General features: G+C 40.0%; 1 protein-coding gene across 1 annotated transcript in view; it reads right to left on the reverse strand.

Moving 5' to 3' along the window:
• The window catches only part of LOC115778053 (MAM and LDL-receptor class A domain-containing protein 1-like), a 33,957-nt gene extending 21,314 nt beyond the window's left edge, over positions 1-12,643 (reverse strand). Inside the window, exons 1-13 of the mRNA XM_030726072.1 lie at positions 12,634-12,643; positions 6,632-6,855; positions 6,459-6,540; positions 5,737-6,134; positions 4,729-5,203; positions 4,320-4,516; positions 3,841-4,230; positions 3,174-3,466; positions 2,229-2,494; positions 937-1,193; positions 689-773; positions 367-543; positions 101-238 (exon numbers count right to left, since the gene is read on the reverse strand). Coding sequence (XP_030581932.1) covers positions 101-238; positions 367-543; positions 689-773; positions 937-1,193; positions 2,229-2,494; positions 3,174-3,466; positions 3,841-4,230; positions 4,320-4,516; positions 4,729-5,203; positions 5,737-6,134; positions 6,459-6,540; positions 6,632-6,855; positions 12,634-12,643 — 2,992 coding nt within the window. The remainder of the gene's footprint in view (positions 1-100; positions 239-366; positions 544-688; positions 774-936; positions 1,194-2,228; positions 2,495-3,173; positions 3,467-3,840; positions 4,231-4,319; positions 4,517-4,728; positions 5,204-5,736; positions 6,135-6,458; positions 6,541-6,631; positions 6,856-12,633) is intronic.
• Positions 12,644-12,885: the final 242 nt, after the last annotated feature.

Below are 12,885 nucleotides of genomic sequence, written 5' to 3' on the forward strand. Positions count from 1 at the left end.
AATATCGGATCGGCGCATCCCTAATTTTTACTGTAAGTCTAATACTGCATACAACCTTGGTATACCAACTTGATTTGGCTTGTGTCACAAAGCTAAATACCTCCTGTGGTGTGATCTGAGGAAGGTCCAGTATTCATAGTAGGGGTGGAGCCACTCTGCCTTGTCCAATCAAAAGCATCAGTAGGCATCTGATTCCACTGACATAAGTCTTGCTCAAAGTTACAGAGGAGTTGGCATGCTGTTAAAAAAAACAAAAAAACAAAAGAAATGTGACTACATCATAGATGCATAAAGGTCACGTGTAAACCATTAACTGTAAGAAAATAAAAGTTGTGGATAAGTGTTTTTGTGAAATTATTTCTGTACCTGGGTGCAGGGGTGGTCTGTTATCTGGAGCTTCAGTAAGATTGTCCTTGTTAATTAAGTTGGTTGTTTCTTCCACGGTGGGAGCCACAGTGATATTTGTAATTGGTGGTTGGAAGTAAGCATTGACAATAGGAGGCTGTGGAGCTGCAGTGGTTTGCACAGGGACACTTGGGGGAGCTGTTGGATTTAGATCAGGTTTAGAAGCTTGTGCAGTAATGCAACCACGCAGATCTGCAACAGTGTTATTAGGGGTCTGCATTGAAAGTTGGAAACAACTTTTCAGACCTATTATTGCACTTTCTCTTTTGTATGTGCTTCTTACCTGAGCACGGACCATGAATAAGTTTCACATCATCTATGGCCACATCTGACTGATCATTGGACCCTCTGCGCCCCTCAATGATGATCTAAATGATGAAGTGGAATTGAAAGATACGTTTGCAGAATACCATTTTGTCATTTGTCTAGCACCTTGAGGCAAATATTTTTTGTGATTTGGCGCTATATAAATAAAATTGAACTGAATTGAAAGCAGGCCACAGTCTGAGTACATGGCTTGAGATGAGTCACCTGAAAAGCTGTGGTTGCTTCAATGTCCACCTGAGCGAGGTGCCACATATTTCCTTGATCATTCCTCTTTCTCCAGATCTGATTGGCTGTTCCATTTCGGAGAAGGTAAATGTGTAGGCCCATTGTATCTGCTGAGCCATACATATGGTACCAGAACTGCAGACACTGAGGACCAGGGTCAGAGCACACAGAGCTGATGAGACGAGCTGGGTCTCCATATTTCACACTGCTGGCCTCAATATACATGTAGTGGCCATCTACAAAAGAAAAATAAAATAATTTATTGCACCTACACTTTATGGTCATACCTTACCTTCAGATGTACATTACAGTCAAAAGTTTGACGGGTACTGTACTGTCTGTTTATCATTGGTCAGTGTTAATAAAAAGTATTACCACCAGTATGGTCAGCAGAGGGGCCTGTCATCAGGGTGGGAGTAGAACCTCTTTGCCATGTCCAATCAAAAGCATCTGTAATCATCTGTTTCCAGCCACAAAGGTTGTTGTCAAAGTTACAGTCAATGTTGCAGGCTAAAGGGAAACATTTGAAGAAGAAATAACACGAGTAATGTGGCACTTTCTAAAACTTCCTAAAAACTTCCTAAAAGTTAACCCTAGTTATCTTTACAATGTGCACATACAGTACTTATTGGACAAGATGTTAATGTTAATTTGTAACTAAACTTCAGATTTTACGATGCAGAAACAACTGACTCATAAAATACAACTTCCTGTGATTTATTTGGGTGTAAGGGAAACATTTCTGTGGTTGTAGAAGATTTAGTTCCACGTCCCAGGGTGGTGAAGCTACCGACATAAACACAATATTGACTTTTGTTAAACTTTGTGATTTCAGGTATGAGCAGTCTGATATGGAACAAAAGAAAACAAAGATATAAACCAAGACACAAAAAGTAAATAGTTTCACCACTTAATCCCTTTTGGCACCCTAGAAAATATGTATTGTGTTTGACGATTCTCTCCACATCTTAAAAACCTAATAATTTCTCGATCTTTGCTCGTGTCATAGACAAAACAAGGCTGCACAGAGCAACCCCTCTAGGCTGTTGCCTAATTTGCTGATGCAGTGGACCAATCCAGATTATAATGAAAAAGGTGAAAACACAATCAACTGATGTGGAAGATGGAATAGAATGGCTTCATTTAACACAAATGTCATGATTTTAACTTCATAAAAAATAGTAGTTAACACAACCTATGTGCACATCCTACTATATATCAACATGTACAGTAATCACAGTATCATCCTCATATCTGATGTAAATACTCACCACAGACTGTGCCAGTTTGCCAGTTTGGAAGTTCAATTCCTGCAACCTGACATGCTGTGGCATAGGACTGCAAAGATTCACAGAGTGTGTGTTGGTCACCACTTGTAGCACAGTAGTCGTATACACAACTATTGAGGTAGATGCTTGGGTGAATGTGTTCATGGCAGGGAATGAAAGCATCTCCAAACAATGCTGAACACTCATTGGAGGCCTTGTCCATCTCATCCGTATCACAGAGTCTTGGATCATTTGGGTGGGCAATACACCTGAGAAAATTTAGGCAGTATAACACAGGTAGAGAAATTAGTTGCTTCTAGAGTATACTTTATGAAAAAAATAGAAATACATTTTAAAATAAATGATAATGCATAAATAAAAAGATGAGTCTAGGGCAGGGATCCTCAAATCCAGGCCTCGGGGTCCGGTGTCCTGCAGCTTTTAGATGTGTCCCTGAGCCAACACACCTGAATCAAAAGGCTGAATTACCTCCTCAGTATGCAGTCAAGGTCTCCAGAGTCCTGCTAGTGACTTTTATATTTGACTCAGGTGTTTGAGGATCCCTGGTCTAGGGTATAGTCCCTGCAGTTAGTCTGATAGCTTTCTGGTTATAATCAAACTAAGCAGGTAAGACAGATTTTTAGATTGTGTGCTCATGGTTAATTAAAATTTTTTTTTTTTTTTTACATTCTACAGCACAAACATTTCATAGCAAGACTCTGAACCTGTTTAGATTGCAGCAATGCTGGCATGCTGACTGCTCACTGCTTTATTTTAACATGTTATGTTGCTAATTAGTTTTAAAGAAAAAGCACAATTCCAGCTGGTAGGAGTTCCACTTGGCTACTGCTAAAAAAAATGTAATCATTTTGTTTGCTGTTGGAATAATAGTTTTTGTTTTCTTTGATAAACAAATGTTTACATTTACAGTTTTATAAAATAACTTACCCAGAATTGTTTGGCACCCTCCAGCTGTCACCAAACTCAAATGCTTCTGACAGGTTTTCGCCTTCTGGCGTTACAAAGTCATCATCCTGGTACCCAGAATAGGTGCCACACAGTCCACACAGTTCATATTTGTAGTGCTCATCCACCTGCAGAAACAGCCTATTCTTTCCATCTATCTGCATTCTGAGGCCAAAAGTTGTCTCCAAGATGATATAATTATTCTTCACGTATACCCATACTGAGCCATATGTTCCACTGGTTGAATATGGGAGTTGGACATGGTTATACTTCACCTAAAGAAAGGACAGTCTTTTAAGTACTGAGCTTATTTTGAATGTCATACAGTAGAAATAATGTTTTCTACAACTATCTAAAGTATAGGTAAATTTAAGTTAGTAAGCAATTAATTCCAAGTGGTAAACAATTAGCTTCCTCTAACGAGCTGATACAGTTATAACTGACCCCGAAAATCATGTGTGAAAGTCTGAACTGACATTAATGAATTACAATAGAAAATGCAGAACAGAGGAAGTCCACGTGCAGTACACTTCACTTTCCATGTGAGCTGTTAATAACTCCAGGTCATACATATGCTCAAAACAGTCTTGTCTTATTTAAATGGAAAGAAATGTTTTCAGTGGTCTTAAAAAGAGAATTGCATGCTTACATAGACCTTTCCACTTTGATTCAGGATGATATGCAGATCCTCCACCTGGAGAGCCACTGCCTCAAGCTTGGACTGGGTGAAGTTCTGAAGGGGAGGATGCATGTTGTGTCCAAATACTGTGAACTGGACTGAACTTTCTCCACTGCATGTGGTAGTTAATATGTAACTACAGCCCCCTTGAAAGTCATATGCCAGCCTGTCATAAGTGATGTAATGCGGATCACCATACACACTGCAGGTGGCAGATTTGAATGAGAAGCAGGCTTTGACCCCATCTTTAACCTTACAAACCTCATTGTTTCCACACTGCATTTTAGTGCACTGCATATTATTATTACCCATGCACTGGCACTGTTGCACACAATGTCCTTCCACCAGTGTCTCTCCTTTCTGCAGGGAGAAGAGAGTTGTGTGAATAAATTACTGTGAAATTGAATATGTGAATAAGAAATTGTGTTGTGTTCATTTACCTCACTTACCTCATAGTGTTTTCCATTATACCAGCACCCGCAGTCTTCTTCTGGGACACACTTTTCCCCACTGAGCTTGAAACCAGAATCACACTCGCATCTTGCCTCACAGCTTCCACAGGAGCCAGCTATATCCAGAGTGGAGCACACCTTGGGACAGCCATCAGCGCATGAGTTATAGTGGCTGTTCTCACCACACTGAAGGGCTGAGGGGACCCGGGAAAAGACAGGAAAGAGTGCATGACCTTTTCTGTTATCAGTTATTATTTGCCACTGTGTCCTCTATTTTAAAAAGGAGGAAGAAACAACAAAAGCAGAAATTAATAAAGCAACATACGGCAGAATGTGGAGTTCCTCAACATGGATACTGCAATTCCAGCTTTACTGCAGACATCAGAATAGATCTGTAGTGTCTCACATAGAACGGCTGGGTCACCATGAGTGGAACACATGCCAAACACACAGCTTCTGAAGTAGCTCTCTGCCTGTACAACTGATAAACAGTCAGCAAATGGACCAGTAGTAGAGAACAGGCCTCCACAGTATAGCTCACTGGCATACTCTGCCTTCTCCAGTGGGTCGCACTGATGAGGCAATAGAATGGCTTCGCAGGAGGAGGCAGTTTTCCCGGTCTGCCAGCTTTCAGCCAAAGCTGTTACATTTTGTGCATTGGGGTTGTGAAAGTCATCTTCTTTGAGGTGGTTAAAGTTGCCACACATGCCACAGACTTTATCGGAGTAGGTCGATGGCAGGGTGACATGGACTGCACCAGCCTTGTCAAATGAGACTGTAAGACCAAAGGTGCTATCCAGTACAATAGTAGCAGGGTTGCTCTTGATATTGACAGTGCCGCTGCTAAGGGTCAGTGGAAGCTTCCTCCAGACCCCATTAACCTGAAAAACAACATTAGTTTTATACTTTCTTACCAAATTTGGACTTATTGTATTTGAAAGCTTACATGAAAGACTGCATTTAGAAGATAGCTGTGTCTATAAAGGCCGATAAGACCCATTAGTCCTTTGCCAATGGCAATAAACTCTGCACTTTATGCCCTTACGGGAATCGCTTCAATTGGTACTTTATGTGGCTCAGTGGTCATTACATCATAATGGTATGGTAAAGAGAAGTGCATTTGTATAGCTATGTATAATATGCTAGCTATGTATTATGATGTTTATGGAACCATGTAAAACAGGAAATGCAAATACGTAGCACAATATTTTTAATTGGAAAAATAGCTGCTGCCTCAGTGGTTGACAGTGACTTTGTTTGCAAAATACTGACTTTTCTTAGCAATGTAAAATACTCAAACTGTATTAAAATGTATTAAAAGTTGGAGTTCAGCTTTTGTAAATGTTAAAAGCTAGTGTAATTGGTGATTAACAGTGGATTAGGCTATATATAGCTTCCTATATAAGTAACTTACCACAACTCGGCCTGTCTGGCTTTTCAGCAGAGACACCCTGTTGATCCCGATGTCAATATTGATTTTCTGGACATTTAGCAGAGATGCGTTATCATTCTGCTCACTGACCGCTTCCACACTGAACATGGGCAGAGCTTCAGTGGGTGAGCAGGTCTTAGCCAGGACATAAGTGCACGTGGCCATGAAGCGGAACAATACTCCATCAAAAGTGCTGCCATCTGTGTGACTGTGTATAGTGCACATCCCAAAGGTGGAGGTCCCATCAGGGCCTCCTCTTTGAGGACCACAGAGTTGGCCTTCAGGGCACTGAGAGGGAAAGCAGGAGAGCTGTCCAGCAGAACAGAGGCAGCGGGTGGTCTCATCTGTCCATAACTCTGTGTTTGATTCACACTGTTGTCCTGTTGGGGTGACCGTGTTAACACTTTATCAACACCTATCTAGGATTAATAACACTGACAAACTATGGCCAGTTTTAATAATGTATGGACTTTAGAACATCGTCTAAATCATCTTAATCAGCCAAACTTCTATTCACATACATTATTTTCCTTTATTTAAATAAAGAGTACAAAAATTTTCTTTGTGACAAGCCTTTTGCTAGTCTTATGTATTGCATGATGATTACTATGTACACCAGAATATAAAATAACCTACTCAATGATTTGTGGCACCAAAGATGTTATTGAGAGAGTAAAAAGAAGTTTAACTTGGTAAATACTCACCACAGGAGCCTCTTCTTACACCTATCTGTTTAAATGTGATCTGTTTCTCTATGGACAATCCTTGAACTGCTTCAAACACAACCTAATGTATCGAGAAGTTAATTTATTTAAGGACACATTTAAGAATATTTTGACAGTACAGTTCTTATCTGTCGTGCAATGTTCCATTTTACCTGAGTCCCACGTTCTGTGATATTCAGGAGCACAAACACTTGCCTCCATGCATTCTGGGGGAGAGCGGGAGAGGTCCAGATTTCTACCGAACCAATGCTGCTTTTAAGCAGAACACGAAGTTCAGACCCATTAGCTGCAACTGGGACAAGGTACCAGAACTCTAGACAGGCCTGGCCCTCAATACCCAGTGGACCGCTCTCTAAAACATGCACTGCAGCATCCCCTGAAGTAGAAAAAGACAAAAAGAAAAGTAAATACACTAGATACTTTAAAGTGTCAAATACATTTTTTAATCACACAATATAAATGCTGAGAATGTATCACACACATCCAACACAGAAAAAACATTTCTTCATCTTTGTTATCATAATTAAACAAGATGTACTGAACATCTGTTGTGAAGTAGCACTAGCTGTAGAAGATAGCTGTTTGTGTTGCTGTTGCACTAAATTTGAATCTCGTGTATAGACTCTCTGTTTGGGTGCTCCTGGGAAAACACCAGGTTCTAAAAGAACATAGCCTATTTCAGATCAATTTGTGATAATGTGGTGAGACACGAATACAACCGCAGCCTGTGTGCAGATTAAACAGGGCTGTGGCCCAATGTTCCAGATATTTTGCCAAAGGTTGGGACAAAATTAAAGGTTAATTAATTCATTCAACTTATCTCTCGGAGCCAGAGTGAACCCAGAACTGTAAACTGGCTTGATGACTTTAAAACGCTCTATCTACTGTTTTGCAGTAAATACAATCTTCTTCACCTGCTCTTTTTTCACTCGCTGTCCAGTCACAGTTCAGATTCGTACGTCTGTCATCAAAACACTGTGTAATGTATTCTAAAGGAAACAAAGGAGATAAATACATCATAACGCATAATATGTATGACTGTCGGTTTGTCATTTGAATCCTTATCTAAAACAATCCAAGCAATTATGAAATCCTTACAGGTCTTAGTAACTGTAGTACATCATACCTGAATGTGCCCTCCACTCTGGTAAACCAACCAATAAAAATTCATTTTCAGCTCTGGAATAGGAAAACAATGACCAATCACCATAATTTAACATAATAAGGGACTAAATTCAAAAAATGTTTTCAACATGAATAAAACTCTCTTTTGATGGATTTTTTTCTTTTATTCATTTACTGTGAACACTATAACAATAATATTTATAATAACAGATCAGCTAAAACAGACAAACAAAAAAAAAAAAACAGACTGATATTGAAACCCACCTGCACAGAGTCCCTGTCTGAGTTAGAAAGAGAACAGCAACTGTGACCACCAAATCTGTGTGGATGCCTCCAAGCATAGCTGATCCTGTAAGAGCAGCCTCTCAGCTGCTCTGCCGTTGCTAAAACTCTTTCTCTCTTTGATGAGTTGAAGAATGAATGATGAGCAGTTAACTGCTGTTAAGCCTTTTGGTGGAAGCACAGCTTAAAGTGACCATTTAACTGCAAGCACAAAGATGGTTCCCAATGTAGAGCATTTGGTTTAGATATTTATGCCCTTTGCTTTCCCATCTGACTAGGTAACCTCAGCAGTGGGAAGAGAAAGAGGGCACTTCAGGGGTTGGACTGCCATAAAAATGTTGTAAAGGTGATAAAAGTGACTAACACCGTTTTGTTAAACAGTAATAGGTGAGGTCAGAGTTTAGTGTTGCTATGCCATAAAAAGCTGTAGACCATGGTAGTTACACATAGATACATGCTTACACAAAAAAGAAAGAGCAGACTGTTTTGGAGATAACTGTTCAGACAGTGCAGCTATATAGTATGATTTTTAAATATATGGACGAATGTAACATAAATTATTGAAGGACAGTTTGTGTAATAAACTTTTGTTGATCCAACATAAAAGACCAAAGTCCCGGCAATGCTAGGAAGTAGGACATGACCCCCACAGTCTAGATGCTGGCTATGGTGGTGATACAGCTGGAGACACTGATGGGGTTCTCTGAGGGATTAGGTGGAGATAGTGGGTCATACAAATGAGAGTCTGAAAAGTGGAATAACAGAATAGCACTGAGATTTAAAGCGCAGGAAAAAGGGATGCAAGAAAATGATTGGACCAGTTTGATTGAGCGAACTGAGTCTGAACTGAGGGACTTGAGTCTTTCCCGGCTGTCACAGGGCGGGGTTCACCAGTGCATTACAGAGCTAACACAGAGTGACAATTAACTCCACTCTGTCACGTCCACACCTAAAATCTAAATTGTCACCCCCCCCCCCCCCCCCCCCCCCGCCCCCGCAAGTGTGGACTAAATGCTTTCCTGTAGCCAGGTATGTTTTGCATTCTGGGTAGCTTCAGAGTACCAGAGACATGCAGAGTACACAACCTGTAAATTATTGCCCAGATAAATACGAATGTTAGGAGTAACTTCTCCATGTTATCAACAATCCACAGCACAGCACCTTCTTCCTGTATTTACTTTTGTTGCTCCCAGCCCAAATAAGTGGACTGGAAATGAATAATTGTTGAATTTCAAAGCCAGAACATTCTTGCTATAAGGTTATAGTGGTGAACCACTGCTGCCCTCAGATGTTAAATTTAGAGCAGCCAATTAAACGGGCTAATAACAAATTAAACACAAATCAAACAAATTGATCTGAAATTGATTTTGAAAGATTTGGAGAGGCTATGTAAAATTTTCAAGGCTGTAATATGAGATTTGTTGGCATTCGAGTTCACTTAAACAGTTTGGCATTCTTTTGGACTGTGGATAATAAGTCTAACACAAAGGTCCAGTAATAAGTCTCCAGTTATTTAAACTGGCTGCCTAGGGTTGGGAAGAAAAATGTGAGTCAAACATAGTTTTGCATTCTGTTGCTAATTTTCATTCCAGACAGCATGTTTGTATGTGGATGGAATCATTTGTGATAAAAAAGGAGCAGAATCCTTGTAACTCATCCCTGCTGTTCAGCCTTTTGTATTGTTAACCTCTGCATGCAGTTCAGGTACCGACTGAATTAAAAATTTAAAGGCATTCTTACATTATTGGAAGATGGTTACCATGTTCAGCTAAAGAAAAGAAGAGGTGTGCACACATCCAGGCAAAAAAAAAAAAAAAGAACAAAAGAGCTCTACACACTGTTTGGCTAAAATTTAATTATTTAATTCTAGAAACGTTCTTGTCAAGGCAACAGTTTGATCCACAGGATCTCCTTCAAGCATGTGTCACAGTGAAAAGACCCTGCTGCTCACTTGTTGATCACCAGCTGATGTGATTTGCACTGATACAAAAGAGAGCCTGATTTTGTCTCTTTCACACATGCCTGAAGAAGATCTTACCTTTTGAAACACTGCTTTTGCAAGAATGTTTTAACAATTCATTCATTAAATGAAAGCAAAACAGTGCACAGACCTTTATCCCTTTTCCTTAAATTACTGAAGTAGAAGTAATAATTATGTTACTGTATTTCTGAAAGACCTCAAAAGACAAAGGTATTACTGTGACTCATGATCCTCATGAATTTGACTCACGTGAAAAGGTTGACAATGTAACTTTATTCTCCAGCTGGCAGTTAAGGTGCCGTTTACACGAAGCCGTTTTCACTGGAAACGGTGTTGTTTTGATGCGTTTCAGCCTTTCGTTTACACGATGGCGTTTCAGAAACGATCCGCGTTTACACGAGGACATGTGAAACGATGAAAACGATGTAGTTCCCATGCCAGGCCACAAGTTGGCGTTGGTTTTCTCTTTGCAGTTTGTTTACGCAAGACGCGCATGCGTGGAGTGACACAGTAGGTAGTGCGGCAAATTGTTCATTACTTACAAAACGGCCAATGTGAGAGGTTTTGTGTGGACAGATGATGAGGTTGGATCGCTGCTGCACACAACGCTGAATTACAAAACGGTAAAAACACAGGAAAAGCATAAGAAGCACTCGTGAATCCGCGAGTGCTGTTTATCAGTTTGCGCGTGCGCGAAAAACTGGCCGTCGCAACCATAGTGCGCATGTGCGAGTCGAGCGTTTTCAAATCACCCCGGTTTCAAGTGTTTACACGAAAACGCAAGCCGGTGCGTTTCTGAAACGCTCCACTCTGGACCCCGTTTCTGAAACACATCGTTTTCACTCTGTTGTCGTGTAAACAGAAGGGCGAAACGCATCAAAACGACACCGTTGTCGTGTAAACGCAAGGCCGAAACGCATCAAAACGACACCGTTTCAAAATGAAAACGGTCTCGTGTAAACGGCACCTAAGTCTTTATCTCCATGACTTGCGAAGATAAGCCAAAAACACGAGTGTCACCTAATGCCATCCATATTTCCGGAAAACGTACACAAGGCATGTGTACATCTCAACCTGATAATGTTGTTGTAAAAAAAAAAAACACTGTTAAAGTGGTGTCTGCTTGAGTATATTTAGTGTGTGGTCAGCCAGATAGCACTACACAGTGTAAACAGTAGTGGGGAAAGAAGCGATAAGAAGGCTACATTGTGAGGGAGGTTTGGCCTGAACCTCCTACTGCGACATCCTGGAACAATGGTGGGATGTGTCAGAAAAAAGGGTGGACCGAAACAAATATTAGTGCTTTTTGTAAAAGTAGCCAAGTTAAAAAGAAGGCCATTGTTAACAATCAGTAAATTACCAAGAACTCATACATGTCCAGAAATTAAAAAGCCTTTACAGTAATTTCTTTGTGCTTGCTGGCAACTTAACTACCGAAACAATCTGGAGTTATCTTAAAGACAGTGACCTGATTTCTTATCGGATATCCAAGGCTTTATCTCAGTGTCTCCGGTATTTGATGAATATATACTGACAGCATCAGTGTAACATTGGATTGGGTTTTTCAATGTCTTTCAAACGACACAAAGCATCGGCTTTGCAGTATCTTGCCAATAAATAAATAAATAAATCTAATTGTAAACTCATAGGAAACACAGTTTTGCTGATATATATGGTTAACATCATTCAGTTCATGTTTTGTCCTATTCTATTCATTGAGTCCTACATATGCATTTATTTAGTACTCTGTCAATGTAGCAAATATTACACTCATCCAAGAAATAATAACTGATACCAAAGCCTTCTACTTTTTGACTATTCAGTGAGCATAACTCCTGAAAGGGAGTTGTCCAGCTTCCTATAAGGCCTATCCCAGGATCAAGTGGATTAAGTAACTTTATTAGAGTTCAATAACTCCTCCAGAGTGAAACATCATGTTGCATCATTGCTGACTGAAGATGTTTTGTCCTGCCCACCGGAACCACAAATCCTTATCAGCAGATCTGTGTAATGTTATACGCAGGTATAAAGCCACAAACCCAAACTTCCCTGCACCACTTCAGTCAACCAATAAAAGTGCTGTTAATAATAAACCTTGGCCATGGGAAGCAGGAGAAAGACTATCAAGACAGCTGGGGCCAAGAAAACTACAAAGTAGCATACTGTGGGCTTTTCCATAGCAGTGCAAATTCTCTGATCCATGACTAACAATTAAGAAGACAGTGTTTTCTATTTATATCTCCTCTTTGCTTGAACCACTATGCCGTACATAAAAATAGAACACTGGAATAAGCAAAGGCTACACGGATCAAAAGCCATGTGTCAAATTTCTGCAAATGATCCGCTTTCAGGATGTTCCATTGAAGTCTACCATTAAATACTGTAATGCCTTTTTCAAGATCTGATTTAGCATGTGTTTGTTGAGCAATAAAGATGCATGCATATTCTATACTCACTTGAGCATTTCCCATACTCTGCTCTTAAACATCATTATCATGAAGACAAGATGCAAACACAGTAGTTACAGAGCAGCATCCCAGGTGAAGGTGGGAGATAGGGACGGGATTTGATGTGCCTATGAGTACAACTACTACTGTGATTGGTACACTGACTACACACTACAGATGAAAATTAGGTTTTACTTATATCTGCTACAGCATATGCATTGTGAATTGTCCTTGCTAAATACAAATAAAAATGAACATGCTAGTTATTTTCCATAATAGGCTGGCCTTTATATGACACAGGCCATAAGCATAAACTTACCTCTTGCCATGAGTAATGGCATATGCCATTATTTTGTTCCTTGATCATGGAAAATTTAGAGCATTCTCCCTCCCAAGCTTTAGTATTTGTTCTTTTATTTAATTGGATACTTATTCCATAGATGTTGGACATCTGGGATCATGCTGCTGCTTATTTTTGTTATCTGGTAAAATGTCCAGTGGTTCCGTGCTAGATCAAAGCCCCCCCCCCCCCCACCCCCCCTTTACATTTATAGAGAATAATGTATGGCCT

Source organism: Archocentrus centrarchus, unplaced genomic scaffold, assembly GCF_007364275.1.
Source record: "Archocentrus centrarchus isolate MPI-CPG fArcCen1 unplaced genomic scaffold, fArcCen1 scaffold_99_ctg1, whole genome shotgun sequence".
NCBI lineage: Eukaryota > Metazoa > Chordata > Actinopteri > Cichliformes > Cichlidae > Archocentrus > Archocentrus centrarchus.